Source organism: Zonotrichia leucophrys, chromosome 11 (assembly GCF_028769735.1).
Source record: "Zonotrichia leucophrys gambelii isolate GWCS_2022_RI chromosome 11, RI_Zleu_2.0, whole genome shotgun sequence".
NCBI classification, from domain to species: domain Eukaryota; kingdom Metazoa; phylum Chordata; class Aves; order Passeriformes; family Passerellidae; genus Zonotrichia; species Zonotrichia leucophrys.
This window is the reverse complement of record NC_088181.1, coordinates 7,462,830-7,482,680: the sequence shown is the minus strand read 5'-3', so window position 1 is coordinate 7,482,680 and position 19,851 is coordinate 7,462,830. Positions and strand designations below refer to the sequence as shown.

The following is a 19,851-nucleotide window of genomic DNA, read 5'->3' as shown; positions in this document are numbered from 1 at the left end:
GGGACTCGCATGGGGCAGGGGGCTCCAGGAGTGAGCAGATGAGCTGGGTTGGAGGGGGATGTAAGGGGTGAGTAGTGGTGTGCTGGGCTCCGGGGCGGGCGCTAAGGCCCGGGGCCGTACCGGGGTGCCGAGGTGCGGGGCGGGCCGGTGCCGCTCGGGGCGGGGCCCGTGGCGTGGGGCCCGGGGGCCGTCCCGGCGCATCCCCACGTGCGCGTGACGCGGGCGGGGGCCGGGACCGGGGCCGCGGCGGAGCGGAGCGGCGGGAGCGGCGGGGCCATGCAGCCCCCGGCGGCCTCCCCCGGCCCCGCCGCCCCGGCGGGAGCCGAGCTGCTGCGCTGGCAGTGGCGGGAGGTGCAGGCGCCCTGCCTGGTGGCCGCCTGGATCCTGGTAGCCAGCCTGGCCAAGATCGGTGAGTGTCCCCGCGTCCCCACCCGCTCCGGTGCCCCGGGAGCAGACGTGCCCACCCCCGGGCAGGCAGGGGGGATGCGGCATCCCCGGCGGGCGCGGGGGCACCCGGGACGAGCGGTGTCACCGCACGCCGGGACACGGGTCATGGGGACAAACCCGGCTGGTCACCGCTCCCGGCTGGATTGCGGTGGTCGCGGACCACGCCACATCCTCCGTGCCCTGCCGTGGGATGATGCGCGGCGGCGGGGTTAAGGCACCACCCGAAGGAAAGGGTGGGGGCCCGGGCTGTTTTTTCCTGCGAGGGATGGATGGATAGATGGGTGGGCACAGAGGATGGAGGGTTCATGAGAAGAGAAGCCCCAAAGGATGTCCCGTGTTCCCGAGGGCTGGCACAGCACCTGCCGCTGGCAGGTCTGGAAGCCATTGTTCCCGCACAGCCCCGGGAAAGGCTCGGTGGGGCCGGTGCGGGCAGGATGTGCCCCATGGGCCTGGGGAGGGCAGGTGCCTGCAGTCTCCTCCAGTGGGTCACTCCGGATTGGGCTGGCCTCGGACTCTTGGGCTCCCCAGCACAAACCACGGAGCTGGGGGAGGCTCTGCTGTGAAAGGCTGTGTGGGAAGGCACAATGAGGATCTGTGTGAGCTGTGCAGGGCTGGGCTCCGCACCAGCATCCGGGGTGCTGGGGAAGGGACACCCGCGCGTGGGTGCCAGGCAGGGGTACCCAGAGGGCTGGTCCCCCACAGTGCCCCTGCCTGCTGTGCTGGGCCCTGGGGATGAGATCGTGACCTTGAGCCAGGTTCTCTCCTTAGAGACCCCATTGTGGGCACAGCCCCGGTGGTGGGGGCACAGATACTCTCTTAATTTCAAGTTGGATCAAGAAATGTGGGTTCAGAGTTTGGCAGGGGAATCTCTGATGAGCCAGGGATGTGCAGCAGCACTCGAGACACAGGAGACAGCTACAGCTGTGACCACCAGCTGGCCTCTTCCTGTCCCAGCATCACTGTGGATCTTCCGTTCCTCTCCTTCCTTGCCTTCTTGCAAGAGAGACCTAAAGCCTCGCGAGGAATGAATTGAAAGGTATCATGAGTTTAAAAATACAGCACTGTGCTGTAGCTGTGCCACCTCCAGCTGCCGAGTGCGTCCCTCCTACCTGCAGAAGATCAGAGAGAAAATTCCTTTCCCTGGCTGTTATTTTCTTCTCTCCAACCTCTCCCCAGAGCTGCTCCCTGTGCAGGTTTCCATTGACGTGCTCCCCTCAACTACCCTGATTTTGTGCAGGGGGCCTGAGTTGAGATCATTCCCAAATCCCCACTTTCTTCCAGGCCTGAGGCACATGGCCGCTCTCCTTCTCTGTCTGTCAGACACAGCCCTGATGTCTTTGAGCTGCCAGGTTTATGTACCCAGTGGGTCCAATGGGTCTTCAGAGCCTGGAGCTGATAGCGACACCCAGACCTGGGGCAGCACCTGGAGGCAGCACCCTGCCACGGGTGTCCCCAGAGATGGCACCTGCCCTCCCCAGGGTGCACAGGAGTCCAGAGGAGATGAAGCAGGGGTGGAGGATTTTGGGGAGCAGAGAGGGCAGTGCCAGCTGTGCACGCTGGGCGCAGGCTGGTGCAGAGGATCCGCTGCGGTTGCGGTGCTGGGCTGCCAGCTCACAGCCCTGTGACTGGAGGGGAGGAAGCGGCCCCACGCCCGGGTGATGGGGAAATGACACTGTGGGCTCTGTTCTCAGAGGCAGTCACGATGCTGGGGTGACCCAAGCCAGCAAACACCCGGGGCAGGGAAAAACTGGCTTGGGTGTTGCCTTCCTGCACAGCGAGGCATCATCCGGGCTTTGCTGCCTTTTCCATCCACAGTCAGAGCACAGGATGGGGAGCACAGAGGTGATGAGCATTGTCCCAGACATTCTCCTTACACATAGCTGCCCCACAGGCAGGAGTTTGCCAGCAGAGAGATGTTTTTCTATTCAGCACCATTGCAACCATCTCTCCTCACACCATCACCTGTGCCCCCAGCTGCTCATGTCTTGGTTTAGGTGTTCTGCCATTTCCCAAGCTCTGGAAGAGCAGAGGAGGTTTTGGCCCTGAGTTGTGTCAATGGCAAATGCTTCATTATGTATGCCTGAGTATGGATTATGTCTCTGAAGTTAATTCACATGTGGCTAAGTTACTGTTGCTGTGGGAACCTTTAGTGCTGAAATCCTTGACTAGTGTGTATAAAATTAGAGCTTGTTCAGTCTGTCCCCACTGGCTGCTCTCTGTGACACATGGGAGCTCATGTGCTGCCATTTCCTGGGGAGGCTGGCAGCTCTCCCCATCAGCCAGCAGATTTTTGGACAAGCACGATCTTTCCCATTGATGCTTCTCCTTTATTTGACCAAGTTTCTGGCTTGGTGAAATCAATCATAGAATAGCTTGAGTTGGAAAGGACTTTAGAGATTATCTTTTTCTAACTACTCTTCCATGGGCAGCGACACCTTCCATTAGATCAAGTTGCTGAAAACCCCATCCAACCTGGCCTTGAACACTCCCAGGATGGGTGACAGCCAGGACTCCTGTCCCCACAGCATCCCTGCACGCTCTCCTGGGTGCCCCAGCCTGCCAGGACAGCTCCACAGCACGAGGAATGCAGCTGGGTTGCCGAAGCAGAGAGAGGGACCCTGGCAATGTTCCTGAGAATGCAGAAAGGGGCTGGACGCCTCGTTCCCTTCTTGAAAACTTCAGAGCTTTGTTCCCGTGGGTGGGAAGCGGCTTCACAGCCTGCGGCAGGCGCTGAGCGAGCGCCATCCGTCCACGGTGCCGGCAGCTTGTGCGGGGTGAGCGGGGCTCTGCAGTCACTTGTGTGGTCATTTGGCAGGAATTTGGCCTGGATGAAGCCCAGCCAGCTTTTCCTCAGGCTGTGGGTCTGCTTGGAGGGCTGTGGTGTCCATGTCACCACATCTCCAGGGCTGTATTGCAGCCCCCAGCAGTGAGCAGAGGTGGCTGGGGCTGAGGGGGTGCCCCAGGCTCTGGGGTGTTTGGTGGCAGAGCCACGGGAGAGCCTTGGCCTGGGTGCTCTTTCCCGTTGAGGTGCCTGAGGTGGAGCTGCAGATCACGCTGCCCCTGCGCTCACTGCTCTGCCCCTGCTGGCTGCAGCAGTGCTCCTGCTGTATTATGGCAGGGAGCCAGTGCTGGGGCATGGATGGAGCTTGCTGTGCCAAGCAGCAACCTCTTGAGGTCCTCAACTAAAGGAAAAGTGGTCCTTAGCCTGCACATTGGGTGGTGGGTTCAAAGATGTCTCTGGCTGTGAATCAGATCTTTGTCATTCAATTATCTCCTCTAATTCAGAGCTCAGCTGTGGTGAAGCAAAGTAAATCACCTAAGAGGTGCTGAGAAAGGAGAAAGGAAGAACATGAGGAGGCCACAACCTCAGTTCTCTGGCTGTCCACATCTCAGGGACACTGGGACCTGTCCCAGAAGGATAGAGCAGGACCAGGACAGGTTCAGAGGAGAATGACAAGGGCATAGACACATGGAAACCTGCTGATGAAGTACTGCCTGTTCCTGGGCTCCTCTCCAGGTGTATGCCACTGGAGACAGCACCCTGGGCTAGGCAGACCTTATGGTCTGTCCATTGGGGTTCCAAAGGAGAGAAGCAGCTGAGTGACCCGGGTTGGTGCATGACCATAGCACAACTTTCCTTCTGGAGGGGCAGCTTGGCACAAGCAATGGGCAGCTTTAGTGCAGCTAAAGGGCTTTAGGGACTGGGTTTTGGGGTTGACAGCAGGGCTGGGCTTGCAGCCAAGTGATGGCTCAGAGCCTACCCTGATGCCCCTTGTACCTGCTGGGTGCACAAGGACAGAGGTGGCTCTCGAAGTGCCCAGAGGAACCCACTGCCCCGGAGATTTCTTCATCTGATGGTCAAGTCATGCAACAGAGCTGGGCTGGATGTCACAACTGATGGCAGAACCTGGTGACGGGGGGGACAAAATAACTGTGACCCTCAAGAGCTTTTCCCCAAGCAATGCCCTTTTGGAGGGGCACCTTGTACTAGTGAGGAGAAACCCCCAGGGCTGGGTTTGCCTGCCTGGAAGCTGGACTGATTTGGGATTACACAGGACACCCTGATGTGGGGGCCAAGGGTTCCTGGAGGAATGAATTCCCTGTGCTGGCTGGCATGGCACCTTGCTGGCTGGTGCCTGAGCACAGGCTCACTGCCACATTACTGCTGGATGAACACCAGGGCATCCTCTGTTTGCTTTAGAAAATACATCCTGTTCCACGGCAGCTTAAGATTTGGCCCAAACCTTGCATGGAATAAACTGATTATTCCAAGCATCTCTAAATCTGCAGCTCCCAAGTGCCTGTGCTTTTGCATGCAGGTAGGTTAGCTGGTGCTGGGGGAGGCTGTGCTCAAGCATGGCTTGTGCTGCAGTGGTTTGCATGCTGCTCTGGCTGCTTGCTCAGACGGATGCAAACAAGGTCATCCTGTCACCAGGGCTGAGCATCCTTGTCTCTGAGTGGGGTGACATGTCCCGGTGTACCAGGATTTCTTCACTTGAACAGCAGCCAGCAGTGCTCGTGACACTGTGAACGTGCTCCTGCCTGCTTTAAACCTTTAAGTGCAGACACCAGAAGCCAAGAAAAGTAAGATGCCTGGCTGATTGGCTTATTGGCTGAGAGGCAGAGGGAAATCCTAAAGAGTCAGGGACCTGAAATCCTGACCTGGGCGGTAGCTGGTAGGTTTTTGTGCACATGTGGCCATGAAGCAGCCTTTCCATAGGTGCTCCCCTGTTCTCCTCCCATCCATCATGCATCACCCAACCCTTCTGTGAATCTTATGGATTTGGGATGCTCTGTCTGTGTGCCTGTTTGGCTGATGCTCTCATTCTTCTTTTTCTTCTAGTTTTCCACCTGTCAAGGAAGGTGACATCCGTTGTCCCAGAGAGCTGCCTTCTCATCCTGCTGGGGCTGGGCCTGGGGGGCATCGTGTTGGCCGTGGCAAAGAAAGCTGAGTACCAGCTGGAGCCCAACATGTTCTTCCTCTTCCTTCTGCCCCCCATCGTCCTGGACTCGGGGTACTTCATGCCCAGCCGGCTGTTCTTTGACAACATTGGTGCCATCCTCACCTACGCAGTGGTGGGCACGCTCTGGAACTCCTTCGCCACTGGCACCGCACTCTGGGGGCTGCACCGCGCTGGGCTCATGGGTGGGTCTGCAGGGCTGCCCAGCTCAGACCATGTCCCCAAAAAATAGGGTGGCAGTGCACAGCAACCCCAATTTCATAGCCCACTGCCTCTCCCTGCTGTGGATTCCTAGGAATTGCAGCACGAGCAGGGTCCTGACACCCTGGGCATGGTGCTCTGGCAGGACGGTCCAAGCGTGCAGGGCAGACGGGCCCTGCTTGGCACTGGGCTGACTCATGTCTTTGCTATTTTTGTCTGCTGACCTTGGCTAGCGTTGCTGGCTCGCTGCCATGTTCCCTGTCCTTGGCTGGAGCCACTGGCCCTGCCTGGCCTGGGCTGTGTTTTGAGCTCTGCTGAGCCCTGAGGAGCCCCTTGATGCCTGGACCGAGGTGGGGCTGCTGAGCCTCCTTTGGTGGTGCCTGCTGGAGGAGCAATGATGCACCTGGGTGCCAACAGGGACATCCCTCAGGCTCCTCTCATGTTGCAGCAAAAAGGCACCAAGTCCCACTTTCCCAGGGCATCCTGGAGGTCTGGGAACACTTTTGGGCTCATCCCATTGCACTCCCAGTTGAGATGCTGCAGTCAAGTCACTGGGATCAGATGAGGGACAGGCTTGTTTCCATCTGGTGAGAGGGGCTCTGGGGTGGCTGGTTTGCCTGACCTTGGTCCTTCTGTCCTAACAGATCCAGGTGTTGAAGCTGGGCTGATGGATTTCCTGCTCTTTGGCAGCCTGATTTCAGCTGTGGACCCTGTGGCAGTCCTGGCTGTCTTTGAGGAGGTCCATGTTAATGAGACCCTCTTCATCATTGTGTTTGGCGAGTCTCTCCTGAATGATGCTGTCACCGTGGTGAGTTGCAGCCTGGGGGACTCTAAGGTTGAGCCCGACATGCCCAAGGTGCTGGAATTCCCCAGGATGGGCAGAGGATGCAGGTGACGTCCCTGAGCTGGGGGCAGACCCATGCCATGCTCTCTTGGCCTTTCCTCTCTCCTGGCCCTGGGAGACTTTGCTGAAATGAGCTGTTACCTGACAGGTTTGGGGTGGAAAATGCCTCTTCCACAGGACCCTTCCTGCCCCTCTCAAGGCAGGGCAATGCCCTGTGGTTCTCAAGGGATTTGCCTTGCCTGCAGGTGCTGTACAAGGTCTTCAACTCTTTTGTGGAGCTGGGCCCAGCGCACATCCACGCCACAGACTATGTGAAGGGGGTAGGTGAGTAATGGACACACCAGCCCCTCCACCTCCTCCTCTGTTGTGGAAGTGGAGGGGAGCAAGCACAGGAGCTGTTGTCCTGTGGGGTGGGCACTCAGCATCACAGCTCTGTCACCTCTGTGTGTCACATGCTGGCCATCAGCATAGAACTGCAGAACTGTGTGGGCTGGAAGGAACCTTAAAGACCACCTTGTTCCAGCCCCCCCTGCCATGAGCAGGGACACCTTCCAGTAGACCAGGTTGCTCAGAGCTCCCCAGCCCGGCCTTGAACACTTCCAGGGATGGGACAGCCAGTCTGTTCCAGAGCCTCACCACCGTCACAGGGAAGAATTTCTTCCTAATACCCAATTCTAATCCTACCCTCTGTCAGTTTGAAGGCATTCCCCCGGTCTTGTTATTCCATGCCCATGTCAAAAGTCCCCCTCCAGCTGTTTTGGAGTACTCTTCAGCTACTGGAAGGGCTTCTGAGGTCTTCTCCAGGCTGAACAGCCCCAACATCAGCCCCAATTCTATCAGCCTGCCCCACAGCAAAGGTGCTCCAGGGGGTGCTTTGGGATCATCCAAGGCTTTGTGCTCCATAGGATGCTTTGGAGGGGACCTGGGTGGGAGAATGGCACTTGGCCAGTCCAGCATGGCACAGCTGAAGGGGCACAGGAGCTGGGTCTATTTCCTTATGGTTCACATGAGACTTCTCCTCCCTCCAGCCTCCTTCTTCCTGGTGAGCCTGGGGGGCACAGCCGTGGGGCTGCTCTTTGCCTTCCTGCTGGCCCTGATCACGCGGTTCACCAAGCGCGTGCGCATCATCGAGCCGCTCTTCGTCTTCCTGCTGGCCTACGTGGCGTACCTGGCTGCCGAGATGGTCTCGCTCTCCGCCATCCTGGCGTGAGTACTGCCCGGGGGAGCCCAGGAATTGGGGCTGCCGTGCTGAGCAGCAAGAGGCAGTGAGTAGACCCACTCCTCCTCCTGCCATAGGGCCATGCCATCTCCTCCTGCCCCTCTGCAGAGTCACCTTCTGTGGGATCTGCTGCAAGAAGTACGTGGAAGCCAACATCTCCCAGAAATCCCGCACCACAGTCAAGTACACCATGAAGACACTGGCCAGCAGCTCAGAGACCATCATCTTCATGTTTCTGGGCATCTCGGCCGTGGACACCTCCAAGTGGACGTGGGACACAGCACTGGTGCTGGGCACCCTGTTCTTTATCCTGCTCTTCAGAGCCGTGGGTCAGTCTGTCCTGCTGTGCATATGGCTGGTAGCACACAGCCCTTTTCATGCCAAAAAGGGATCTTGCCCAGGAAAGGGTGGGGCACAAGGCCAGCCATGAATCCTGGCTGGGATTTTGTGCTGTTCTGCTGGAGCAGGCAGGGTTCTCCCAGCATTCCAGGCTCTCCTCCTCCTTCTTCCCCAGGTGTTGTTCTCCAAACGTACGTGCTCAACCGCTTCCGCCTCATCCCCCTGGACAGGATCGACCAGGTGGTCATGTCATATGGTGGCCTCCGTGGGGCCGTGGCCTTCGCCCTGGTCATCCTGCTGGACAGGGAAAAGGTGAAAGCCAAGGACTACTTTGTGGCAACGACCATCGTGGTGGTGTTCTTCACCGTCATCGTGCAGGTGAGGATGTGCACTCTGCCCTCCTCCAGTGCTGCTTTCTTGCCCCAGAACTGGCTCGGGGACATGTGCTTTGGGAAAGTATCTTTTCTCAAGTGACCTTTGGTCCTCGGTGCTTTCTGGCACCCTATCCATCAGCAGGTGGGCAGGACCACTATGGGGACTGTTGTGATGGTGGAGCCATGGCCCATCTTCTTTTCCCACTGCATTTTGTTCTGGGACTGGCTCCAGAAGCTCCAAGAGTGCATGCCTGTCCAGGCTGCTCTCTTTACAAAGCTGCTGATGGGCCCCAGCTCTGTCATTCAGTGCCCTGGGAAGGGAAGCCACAGGGAGGATGAAAATTAGTCTAGGGGAAGAATGATTGGGGGTGCACACCATGGCACAGGGGTCAGGTTGATAGGGGCATGCATGGCTGGCACAGCCACTGTCCCCAGTCACTTTGTGCTGCTTCTGCTCCCCATGCCCCAGCCATGCACCCTCTCACCCTCCCAGTCTTCCCCTTGCCTTCTCCTGCCATTCTAGGGCCTCACCATCAAACCCCTGGTGACGTGGCTGAAGGTGAAGCGTAGTGACCACCACAAACCCACGCTCAACGAGGAGCTGCATGAGCACGTAAGTGACAGTGCCAGAGGCTCCCCAGCTCCCCTCACATGTGGGGCTGGGCAAGGACCATGTATGACCTTGGCATCCCCAGGGCACCCACAGCCTTGCCACCACTCACCCTCTTCCCCTCACTCAAGGCCTTTGACCACATCTTGGCAGCGGTGGAGGACATCGTGGGGCACCATGGCTACCACTACTGGCGGGACAAGTGAGTGTCTTAGACAGGACCCTCTACTGTTAGTGAATGGGAGATGCATGCCAGCCACAGGGACATCTTGGGGCTCTCACAAGAGGACACCTCTGCTGTGGACAGGGCAGCAGGACCAGGAAGCCTGTATGTCTGTCCATCAATCTGGATAGGTACCTTTGGATGCTGTTGTGCAGCAGACCAGGATCACAAAAGCATCCCAGAGAGAGGTCAGGCTGGGGATGCTGTGGAGCTGACATTGCTTGCCAAAGTCAGAACTTGGGGTGTCCATGTTGGTGGCAATGGCCCTCTGCCCCCTCATGGATGGAACTGCCCTGGGCACTGAGGAGGGAACAGCCCTGTTCCTGCCTGGGCAGTGTTTATCTGCAGCACAGCAACAGGAAAAGGATGCAAAAAGCCTGTTTCCTGCAGGGGAAGTGCTCCAGCAGGGTGGCCCCAGTCCTACTCCCACTGCCTCACAGACCCAACAGTATCTGGCTTCCCCTTGGGCAGGCTCAAGGGTCACCGTGTATCCTCCCCTCCTGCTCTCCCTGGCAGCATGTCCCTGTGCACAGCCAGGTCCTGCTGTACCTGGGACACTCAGCCTTGTGTGGGTAGATATCCCTGGTACCCCATGGGAGCTGAACTGCCTGTGTCTTCATCTCATGGCAGGTGGGAGCAGTTTGACAAGAAATACCTGAGCCAGCTCCTGATGCGGAAATCTGCCTACAGGCTGCGGGATGAGATCTGGGATGTTTATTACAAGCTGAATATCCGTGATGCCATCAGCTTTGTAGATCAGGTACAGGCAGCAGGATGGTGCCTCTCCTGGCAGGAGAGGTTCCCCTCGTGTATGTTCCTCCCCCCATGCGCACCCTCTGGCCAGGCAGTGGGGACCTGTCCATCCCAGCTGGGTCCTTGCTGTCCTGTGTCACTATAGGACACGAAACAACATGAGCACACACACCACTCATGGTGAAGAAAAGGGAAGTTTCTTCCCTTTCTCTCAAGGTGAAGAAAAGGGAATTTTATTTTCTGGCTCCAACATTTATAGTTTTCCAAAAGAGACGGTGGATTAGAGGGTGACAGTGCCACCTCTCCAATGACACTGGACAAGCCAACAGTCCATCAAATTCTTCCTCCTCCATAAAAGAATGCAAAATAATAAGTTATTTACAGAAAGTGTGTGAGAAAGTTTGCTACAAAAATGTAAACATCAGAAGGTTTAGAAAATCTTAAAAAATCAGAGCGACAGTCCTGATGCCTGCCTTGTCCTCCCACGTCCCAGGGTGGCCACGTGCACTCGGCTGCCAAGCTGTCGCTGCCCTCCATGCCCAGCCGCACGTCCATGTCAGAGTCATCAGTCACCAACCTCCTGTGAGTACAGCCATCCCTCTGAGCTCCTGGACGGGCCTCGTGTGACCTCCCAGCCACCCTCTCCCCTGGGATGGGTTGCCCCAGGGCTGGCAGGGGGCTGGCCTGGAGCCCAGCCCGTCCATGCCCGTGTCCCGCAGGAGGGAGAGCGGGAGCGGGGCGTGCCTGGACCTGCAGGTGATCGACACGGTGCGGAGCCGCCGCGACAAGGAGGACGCTGCCATGCACCACGTGCTGCGGGGGAGCCTCTACAAGCCCCGGCGGCGGGTGAGCGCTCCGGGCACGGCGGGGCTGGCCCCGAGGGGAGCAGGGATGGACCGTGCTCCTCCGCGGGGCCAGCTGCTCACCCTGTGTCTCTTTGCCTCTCCCTCGGCCAGTACAAGGCCAGCTACAGCCGTCACTTCATCTCTCCAGATAAACAAGAGCGCCAAGATAAAGAAATCTTCCGGCAGAACATGAAGAGGCGGCTGGAGACCTTCAAGTCCACAAAGCACAATGTCTGCTCCTCCAAGAGCAAGGCCAGGCTGAAGGAAAAAGGCAGGAAAAAGGCAAGTCCTCCCCAAGCTCCTGTTCTTTTCCTAGCTCTGGGATTTGGCCACCAAGGATGCAGTAAGAGAGGTCCTTTTGGGGTGTGGGTGAAGTGTTGCAGGGCATCAGCAGCTCCAGAGCCAGAGGGGAAATCTCTTCTCAGTCTTGTTAATGCTGCATGTGAGCGTGCAGGTGTTGTGTGTCCATGTGTCCCCAGCATGCCGTCAGTGCTGTGGGGTGGCTCTTCACTGAGCAAAGCCCTGGAGGAGCCCCAGGTTTGTTTTGAAGAGCACTCAGCATAAAGCAGCCTCAGTGCTGGTGCAGATCCAGGCTCAGAAGTGTGGCACTGCTCCTCAAATTGAGTCTTAGGTATTTTCTTTTTTTTGGAGGCTTTTGAAGCCATTGCAGCTGAGCAGCTCCTTGTGGGGCCATGAAGATACAAAGCCTAAGGACTAGAAACCATCTGCCATGTAGCCAGGGTGGGAATCTGCATGCCCAGTGTTGGCTGGATTGCAGGACCACGTCTTGGGTTTAGGGCTTTGGACAGGGCAGGTCCCAGCCAGTTCCTCTTCTTTCACAGAAGAACATCTCTCTGACCAAAGAGACAGCCAACGGGAAGACTCACAGAAGTGTCCCCTGGCAGGATGCAGGTAAGGCCAGTGGCAGGTGAGGATGGCAGGTCCTGGCAAGGGGACCTGGTGGTGTGGGATGGGAGCACTTGCTGTGCCTGCCCACTGCCAGCTCGGTGGGATGACAGCACCAGGGTTGTGCTAGCACCAAACCAAGCCCCTCCATCTGCCAGCAGCTCCTGTCCTGGTGATGGTCAGCTCAGAGGAGGAGGAGAGTGATAGCTCAGAGACGGAGAAGGAGGACGATGAGGGGATTGTGTTCGTTGCTCGAGCCACTGATGAGGTCCTGCAGGGAAAGACAACTCCTGGTAGGCACCAATGCTCCATGAGAGGGCAGCTGACATCGGGTAACTTATCCTTCCTCTGCCTGTGGAGCAAAGCTGCCATGGCCTGGGCCAAACCAAAGTCCACAGAGCATGAATGGGAGAATCACTGTCCTCTGGAGGCATGGCAGAGCCTCTCTGTGTCCTGCATCCCCAGGCCAGCACATGGTGTGTGATTATTGGGGTTGTCCTGCATAGGACATAGGATTATAACCCATAATCCTTGTGGGTCCTTTCCAACTCAGGATATTCTAGGGCTCTCTGGCCATTTGGTAGTGGTTGGTTCTGCAATGTTTGCAGGGTCCAAGGAGAGACTGAGAGCTGTGCAAGCTCCCTCTCACTGTCCCTCCATCTGCATCTCCAGGCAGCCTGGATGTCTGCCCCAGCCCCTGCATCATCCCTCCATCGCCAACCCTGGCAGAGAAAGAGCTGCCATGGAAAGGAGACCAGGCTGACCTGGCTGTTTATGTCTCCTCGGAGACCACCAAGATCGTGCCAGTGGATATGCAGAAGGCGTGGAACCAAAGCATCTCCTCCCTGGAGAGCATCGCCTCCCCCCCAGGCATCGAGAGCGGGCCTCAGCACAGGAGGTTTGCCTGCCCTGTGCTGGAGGAGCAGCCCCAGTCTGCAAGCCAGGCGATGCCAGAGCAGAGCTCCTGCTTCCAGTTCCCCAGCCACCTCTCCAAGAGCGGCCGGTCACAGAGTGACAGCAGCCCGGACGGTCCCGAGCAGCAGGAGCTGCAGCCTTTGATGGCCACAGAGGAGCAGGGCAGGGTGCCACCCTCTGCAGAGCCCAGGTGGCTGATGTTCAACAGAGCAGGCCACCTCTGAGGCACCCTGTGCATTGGGAAGGGGCTGAGAGCTGCAGACAGGCTATGACCTGGTGACTGCTTTGTCTTGCACTGCAAAGCTTGTGTGTGTCTCCATAAACTCCAGGAGTGGCAGGAGAGCCCAGTACTCCTCCTGGAGCTGTTCTCCAGGGTGTGCTTTGCCCATGTATCTGCTGATGCAAACCTGGTCAATGATTGGTCTTTGTGCTGCGACAGCAGGTACCAGCCCCTGTCCACCTAGGAAGGCACAGATCCCAAACCTCATTCGTCCTCTCTGGTCCCTACACATCTCTGCAGCTGGGAGGTTAGAGATATTTCTCCCAGGGCTGGGATCCCAAACAGACTTGATCCTGTCATGCCTGTGCTGCCCTGAGTCGGTGGCTGCTGGAAGATGGGCTGTGGCTGCTCACAGGTGTAAGAGTGTGAGCTGGTCTCCAGCCTGGCTGTGAGCAGGAGGTCTGTGGGAAAAGGGATGGGAGCAGTGCTGGTGCACAAGAGCCCACCCACACCCAGTGACCGAGCCATTGACTGCAAGGTGGCCACAGTGCTGGTTCCTCACAGCATGCATGGAGCTCAGGGATGGGCTCCTTGCCACGACAGCCCCGTGTTCCCTGGATTCTGGAGGCACCACAGAGGCAAAGCCATGGCTTTCTCAGGACTGGGAGCAGTGCTCCTGGGGTTTGGCTCCAGCAGGAGCTGGGCCAGCAAACCTGTACGCACAGGGACTCCTCCAGCAGCCAACCTGCTGTGCCAGCCTCGCACCTCTCACCTGGATGTGTTCCCAGCAGCTGCAGTGCTCAGCTTTCTGGCTTCACTGGGAGGCAGCTGCCCTGCACAGCATCCTTGGTGTTTGTTCTGCCCACGTCTGAGTCTCCCAGTTGCCTGAAGTGCATCAGCTGGGAGGACTGGTCATGGTGCAAGGAGTGGAGCGAGCAGCAGGTATGAATGTACATCAGGAACGGGTGATGGGTGTGACCAGTGTGCGTCTTCAATGGTCTGTCCCCAACAGCTGCATCCCAGCCACCCCTGTTCCCTCCTCAGAGGGTGATGGGAGCTGGTGGCCCACACGATGAATTATTGCTGGTGTGACCCAGGGGCCAAGAATTGCACCCCAAGAACTGCTCAGCACACAAAAGAGCACAATGGCTGGGCACTGGTAGAGCAGGAGGGTTGGGGGTCACTCCTCTTTGGGAAAAATGGGACTTGGACTGGGCTGTTAATGCTCCAAAGCAGATAAAAGGCTGCCTTTTCCAGCTCTGTGTGTGTGCTGAGACAGCAGGTGTCAAGGGGACACTTGGGTGCTCTGGGTGGGTGAGTCCAGTGTGGAGCAGGTGAGCTGGTGGGACTCCCAGCCCGCTCAGCAGAGGCCCTTCAGCTCTGTACCTGTTCCACTAGATGAGCATGAGGTTTTTAAAAGGTTTTTATATAGTTTTGCATTTCTGGTATGACTTATTCTAGTTTTGATTTCTGATATTGGGCCATACTAAATCTCTAGTTGGGTCAGTGTTTTCTGTAGCCATGGGCACCACAAATGACTCAATACTTAATATATTATTTGCAAGGATATTGTTATAATGTGAAAATATATGCAGAGTATTTTGTAATGTTCAATAAACTGGAGTTGGAGCAAACGCTGTGGTCTGGTCTGTTTGGGAACCTCTGCCCATCCTGGTTCGGTTCTCCTTTGCAGGCACCACGTCCTTGTGCCTCTCCATTCTTCTCCACCCAAGGCCCCAGCCCCCCTCTCTTGATGTGCCTGACTGGATTTCCTGGTTTCCATAAAGTTTGTGGAAAATGTGAAATTCTTTCCAAAGCGATGCGTGCCTGCAGCCGTTGTTAGGCTGTGCAGAGGAGCAGCCAGCAAGAGACCAGGTCCTCCTGCCCAGAGCTGTGGCTGCACAGCCACCAGCGTGCTGGGAGCCCATGACTTCCCATGTCCTCTCTCCTTGCCAAAAATATGTTTTAAAGGGATCTGTTTCAGGGTATTCTGGGCCACAGGAGCCTCCTTGCATTGGTGTGTGCTGGTTTTGCTCTTCCCCTTGATCTCTGCTTTTCCTGAAGGAAAGTAAATGTGGTTTATTTGATTCACAAGGCAGATGTTTGGCTTGTATTGAACCTGGCATCCTCCATCAATCCCTGGTCCTTTTTGGCAGGGTCAAGTGTAACTTCTAGCCCTGTTAGCTTTGCACTGGCCCCTGTGGAAGCTCCTGGTCCTTGTGAAATTCCCCATCTGCCTTGAATCCCACCAACAATGCTGCAGGCTGAGCTGTGCTCTGCATGCTGGACCTCAGTGCCAGCACAGCCTGCAGCCACAATTGCCTTGGCAGTGCAGCAGGCTGTGTGGGCCAGGTGGTTTCCTGGAAGAGGTGGGTCTGCATCCTTCAGGTCCTCAGAGGAGGGAAAGCTGACATCTGAGCTTCAGGAAATGCTGGGGCTGGTTGCTGCTCTCTCATCCAGGCATCTGAGTCTAGCAGCTCATGTGTGTGCAGGCTCTCCAGGCCACCAGCCCGGCCCTTGTAGCCCCTTCCTCCCACCCTCAACCCCACCCTTGTTGTGAGCAGGGATGGTGGCTCCTGGCTGGTTTTCAGTCTTGTACTTCACTCTCTGTATTTCACCTTCGAGTGTCCTGCCTGCACAGGACTGCCCTGATCCTTCCAGCATAGCAGAGTCATCTCTTTCAGCCTATAAATACTAAAGTACTTCAGTGGAAAACATGAGGAGTGGGCCAAACCACGAATGCATGTGCCCAAATTTCTGCTTCTCCAGGACAGAGGAAGGCACAGCCACAGGAGCTGCTTGTCAGACTCTAACCCAGAACATCCAGCCCTCCAACTGTGACTGTAAGCAACCCCATCCCAGGGCAGACTATCACAGACCTATCATTTTGTACCCAAGCTTCTGTTAAGAGCCTGCCATTAAACCCACACATTTTTTCCACAGGCATTTACTTTCTCCAATACTCAGCTCCTCCAGTTCCTCTGTGGTAGCAAAACTTGTGAAGTCAGCAGGGGATGTAAGGCACATCTGACATCAGCTGTGGGGAAGAGCTGTGGCCAATGGATTGGTGTTGGTCATCTTAAAAGTGAGTCTTAAAATCACCACATTGCTTTTTTGCACAATGCACATTGGATCATCAGGTAAATTTCAGACTGGAAGGGCTTGGGAAGCCCGTGGTCCAATCCCAGCTCCGTGCAGGGCTGGTAGCAAAGCTAGACCCTGTCCCCCTGGATTTGGAATGTCCCTGAGGATGGAGGTGTCAACTGTCCCTGTCCCAGAACCACACCACAGCTACACCAGTCTTGCACAGAATGAATTTCTCCTTATGCTCAGTAACTATTTCCCCTGGGGCAGGTTGTCCCTATTACCTCTTGCTCTTCCAAGTGCTTCTGTGGGTAGAGTTGGGCTGTGGTTTCGGTGTGCCACCTTGTTGGTAGCTTCCCTGTGGCTCATCTTCTTAAAGCTGGTTCATATATAAATATATATATTCTTTTGGGAGGGCCCACATTGGAACTAGCACCCAGTTGTGTCTCACAGGTACAAGTCCAAGCAATAATAATTTTCTTAAACTTGCCAGCTTTGTATTCTCCAATACAGCAAGGGTGCTGTTGACCCACATGTGTAGTTGCTGATCCTGCTCTGTTTCTGGAGCACTTCTGACACCCTCTTGGGAGGTTTTCACGCTGCTCTACACAGGCAGAGCAGGGGGAAGGGAGTGAATAGGAGCCAGCTCCTCACCTCTCACTCACACAAAGCACGGCAGAGGCTTCGGCCATGCTCATGTTTGCGTGGAGAACAGCAGGAAGGCAAATGCAGAATTCAGGAGAGGTGTTGAGTCTGATTGTATCTGGTACAAATATTTTGGAGACACATCAGTCTTTTCCTTGCTCCTGCCTCCTCGTGTCCATCTGTCCAGGCATCCATCCCACCAGCAATCAGACTGAACACCTCCCCTAAATTCTGTGTTTTCCTTCCTGCTCTTCACACCTGAAGCAGCCATCCCTGCTTCCACTGGAAGCCTCCTCTGCCTGTTGGCAAAGGGAGCAATTCGTTTTCCCTCTGGCATCACCTGCGGAGGGGGCTGCCAGCCCTGACCCCGCTCTGTCCCAGGTGTGCAGAAGTCGCTCGGCTGACGGGCTGCGAGCGGGGCCGTGCCGCGAGCGGTGGCGGAGCCGGGATCAGCCGGGGCGGATAATGAGGAACAGACCCGCGCTGGGCAGTGGCTCCCGCGCTGCGTTCCAGGGCAGCGCGGCCAGGATGGGAGAGCCTCCGTGCTCCGCGCTGCGCCCCCCCGGCTCGAGAGGAGCCAGCCCCTCTGCTGGCCGGGCTGTCCCCGCGGGGCTGGGCACCGTCCCCAGCGCTGTGCCCCGCCAGGCTGCAGGGTCCTTGCCCCACGGCCCCGCTGTGCGAGGGAACGCGCTGCAGCGCGGACTGGCTGAGCACAGGCAAGAGCAGAGCGATCCCCGGGTCAGCAGGAGCTGGGCGGGGTGATCCGCACCTTCCTTCGCGGCTCACACTTCCTTGCTTTTCCCTGGAGGAGCAAACAAAACTGCAGGAATCCCTAAGGACTGCGCAATGAGGTTTCTACTCCCGTGGATTTCTGCGGAGCAGCCAGAGTGGAAGCCAGCGTGGTGGGTTTTGATTTTATGAGTACTCCAGATCCAAGAGCTGTGATCTCCCCTGCAGCCAGGCACAGCTGCTCCTCATAAACTCTTGGAAGGCAAGGATCCCTGAAGAAGCCACCTGTGCTCTTCTCACCTCATCTCCTGGCATCTGTGGCCACACATCCAGGCTGTCCTGAAGGTAAATGGAATGTGTTGGTGGGTTACCTGGAGAGGGAGGGACGGTGCTGAGGACACTTTGAGGAGGTGACCACCAGCCCAGTTGGTCTGGTCTACATCAGACCACAGGTTGTCCTGAGCTTGTGGGCGGCCCAGGAAGAAAGGCTTTGAAAGGTCACAGGGTACTGGTAGTGACCAAACTCTGCAGCAGCTGTGCTGTGTCTGTGCTTTCCTCTGTCACAGCAACGCAGGGCAATCCCTGCATTGCCTCCTGAAGCCCAGCTAAGCCCACGCTGTTGGAGAGCCATTTAAAGCCTTGCTTTGGTTCCTTGGCTGGCTGGGGGAAGTTGGCTTCTGGCTCTGCACCCACCTGAGGCCTCGCCATGTGTGACTCCCTGGCAGATTAGGGTCTCTGAGGCTCTCACAGACAGCTGGATGAGCTGTGGGCTCAGAGCCCTAAGAGCCCCCCTGTAGGCATGGCTGGGACCATGGAGTATCACTTGTGCAGGAGTCACTCCCTCCAGATTTCTCCTGGACATTTGGGTCCTTCCTGCTCTCCTAGAAATCCCAGTCTCTCAAGGACCAGGATATTCTCTTCTCTACCACATAGGTGATGTAGATACACCTATTTTCAGTAGACATCCCTACCCTCTTCTATTTATGGAGAAAGCTAGCAAAAGCTTCAGAAGGGTACCCAGAAAGAGAAAGAAATAAAAAAGAAACAACTTGAAGCTTTCCCACGTGTATGGGGCTGGCTGATGGGAGCCGGCCAGTGAAGGAGCATCAGCCACATGTGCTGGGGTGGAAGGGCTATGGAGCAACAGGTGGGACAGGTCGCTGCCGGGGAGTTAATCCATGATCCCTGCTAGGTTCACTCCGATCTTTGCTGTATTCTGCTAGTGAACAGATAAAACTGTTAAATTTTTTTTCCTTAGTAAAAATAGCTTTAAAGGCAAACAGGAAATTACAGACTGAGAAGTGCAATGAAGAGGGGAAAAAGACAGCTACCTCGCTGTGCTTAGATTTGTCTATAAATACAGCTCCACGTGGGGCGTCGCTTGCCCAAAGGCAACCAAACCGCCCCCAGGCTGGTGGGGATCGGGGGTGTAGGGGAGCATCTCCCCTCGGCCAGGGGGCCGCACCGAGGGGCCGGCGCTGGCTGAGTACCGAGCTCGGTGCGCGGAGCTCGGTGCGCTGTGCGCGGAGCTCGTGGTTCGGTGCGCAGCGCTCGGTAGCAGTACGCGGAGCGCGGTAGGCGGAGCTCAGTAAGAGGAGCTCGGCTGATGCGGAGCTCGGTACGCGGAGCTCGGCGCTCTGTACGCGGGGCTCGGCTGACGCGGAGCTCGGTGCGCGGAGCGCGGGCACGGCGGGAGCGGCCGCGCTGCCCCGCGCCGCCGGCAGGTGTCGCCCCGCGCCGAGGCCTCGCCCCGGCCCGCCCGCCAAGATGGCGCCGCGCCCCCTCAGGGAGCCCCCGGCGGGGCGGGTGCGGCTCAAAGGCCCCGGCGATGCCGTGACGGGGCAGTCTTAAGGGAAAAGACAATATACGAGCGGTTTCAGGCCTCGTGTGGCGTGCCAGCCCCGGCTGCCCAGCTCCTCCCGCTCTCCTGATGGCGGGCGTGATGTCCAGGTTCAATCACACACTCTTTTTCAGACACCTTCATCTCACCCGGCAGCAAATGCAGGCAGGGGCTGCAAAATATGACCCAACCCCAAAGCCTTCTTTTACTGTGAGGGTAGTGAGACACTGGAACGTGTTGCCTAGGGAGGTTGGAGTTGTCCCAGCCCTGGAAGTGTTTAAAGCCAGGTTGGATAAAGCCTTGAGCAGTCTGATCTAGTGGGAGGTGTCCCTGCTCATGGCAAGAGGCCTTGGGACAGAATGATCTTTAAGGTCCATTCCAAATTATTAACATTGTATGGTTCTATAAAGGAAAAAAAGCAGCAAAGAACACAGACTTGGACCTGAGTGCTTCTGTGTTGGGGAGGAAGCTCTTGGCCCACTTGTCCCTCCTCCCACCAAGCTCCTCCGAAGGCTCATGGTCCCAGTCTGACAGTCCTGTTTGAGCCCCAGAGGGGTCTCAGCCTTCTCGAACCTTCCCGGGGCTGCTCTGAAGCTGACCTTACCCTGTCTCGATCTGGGAGCAGAGAGGAGGAGGAAGAGAGCAGCAACATGATGGAAGAAGGGCAAGTGAGAGGGAGAGAGGACAGATTGCTGA

The 19,851-nt window shown here is 57.0% G+C and overlaps 1 protein-coding gene across 5 annotated transcripts; it reads left to right on the top strand.

Moving 5' to 3' along the window:
* Positions 1–248: 248 nt before the first annotated feature.
* SLC9A5 (solute carrier family 9 member A5) lies at positions 249–14,491 on the top strand. 5 transcript variants are annotated; one of them, XM_064723455.1, is made up of 16 exons: positions 249–409; positions 5,291–5,593; positions 6,254–6,417; positions 6,699–6,777; positions 7,482–7,659; positions 7,781–8,001; positions 8,187–8,389; positions 8,909–8,998; positions 9,127–9,197; positions 9,849–9,978; positions 10,465–10,553; positions 10,691–10,817; positions 10,928–11,098; positions 11,659–11,728; positions 11,884–12,015; positions 12,395–14,491. In XM_064723455.1, exons 1-16 carry the CDS (start codon positions 277–279, stop codon positions 12,859–12,861), a joined length of 2,628 nt encoding a protein of 875 aa, XP_064579525.1. In that variant the 5' UTR covers positions 249–276; the 3' UTR covers positions 12,862–14,491. The 5 variants fall into 5 exon arrangements, with proteins under 5 accessions (XP_064579525.1, XP_064579527.1, XP_064579523.1 ...); XM_064723457.1 differs by having other exon boundaries at positions 12,331–14,491; XM_064723453.1 differs by having other exon boundaries at positions 11,881–12,015.
* Positions 14,492–19,851: the final 5,360 nt, after the last annotated feature.

Bases quoted from the DNA above. Each gene is read 5' to 3' on its own strand.
- SLC9A5 (XM_064723453.1), top strand. From the start codon at position 277: ATGCAGCCCCCGGCGGCCTCCCCCGGCCCCGCCGCCCCGGCGGGAGCC. The intron at 410-5,290 runs GTGAGTGTCCCC...TTTTTCTTCTAG, and splicing joins AGCCAGCCTGGCCAAGATCG to TTTTCCACCTGTCAAGGAAG. The intron at 11,729-11,880 runs GTAAGGCCAGTG...TCCATCTGCCAG, and splicing joins TGTCCCCTGGCAGGATGCAG to CAGCTCCTGTCCTGGTGATG.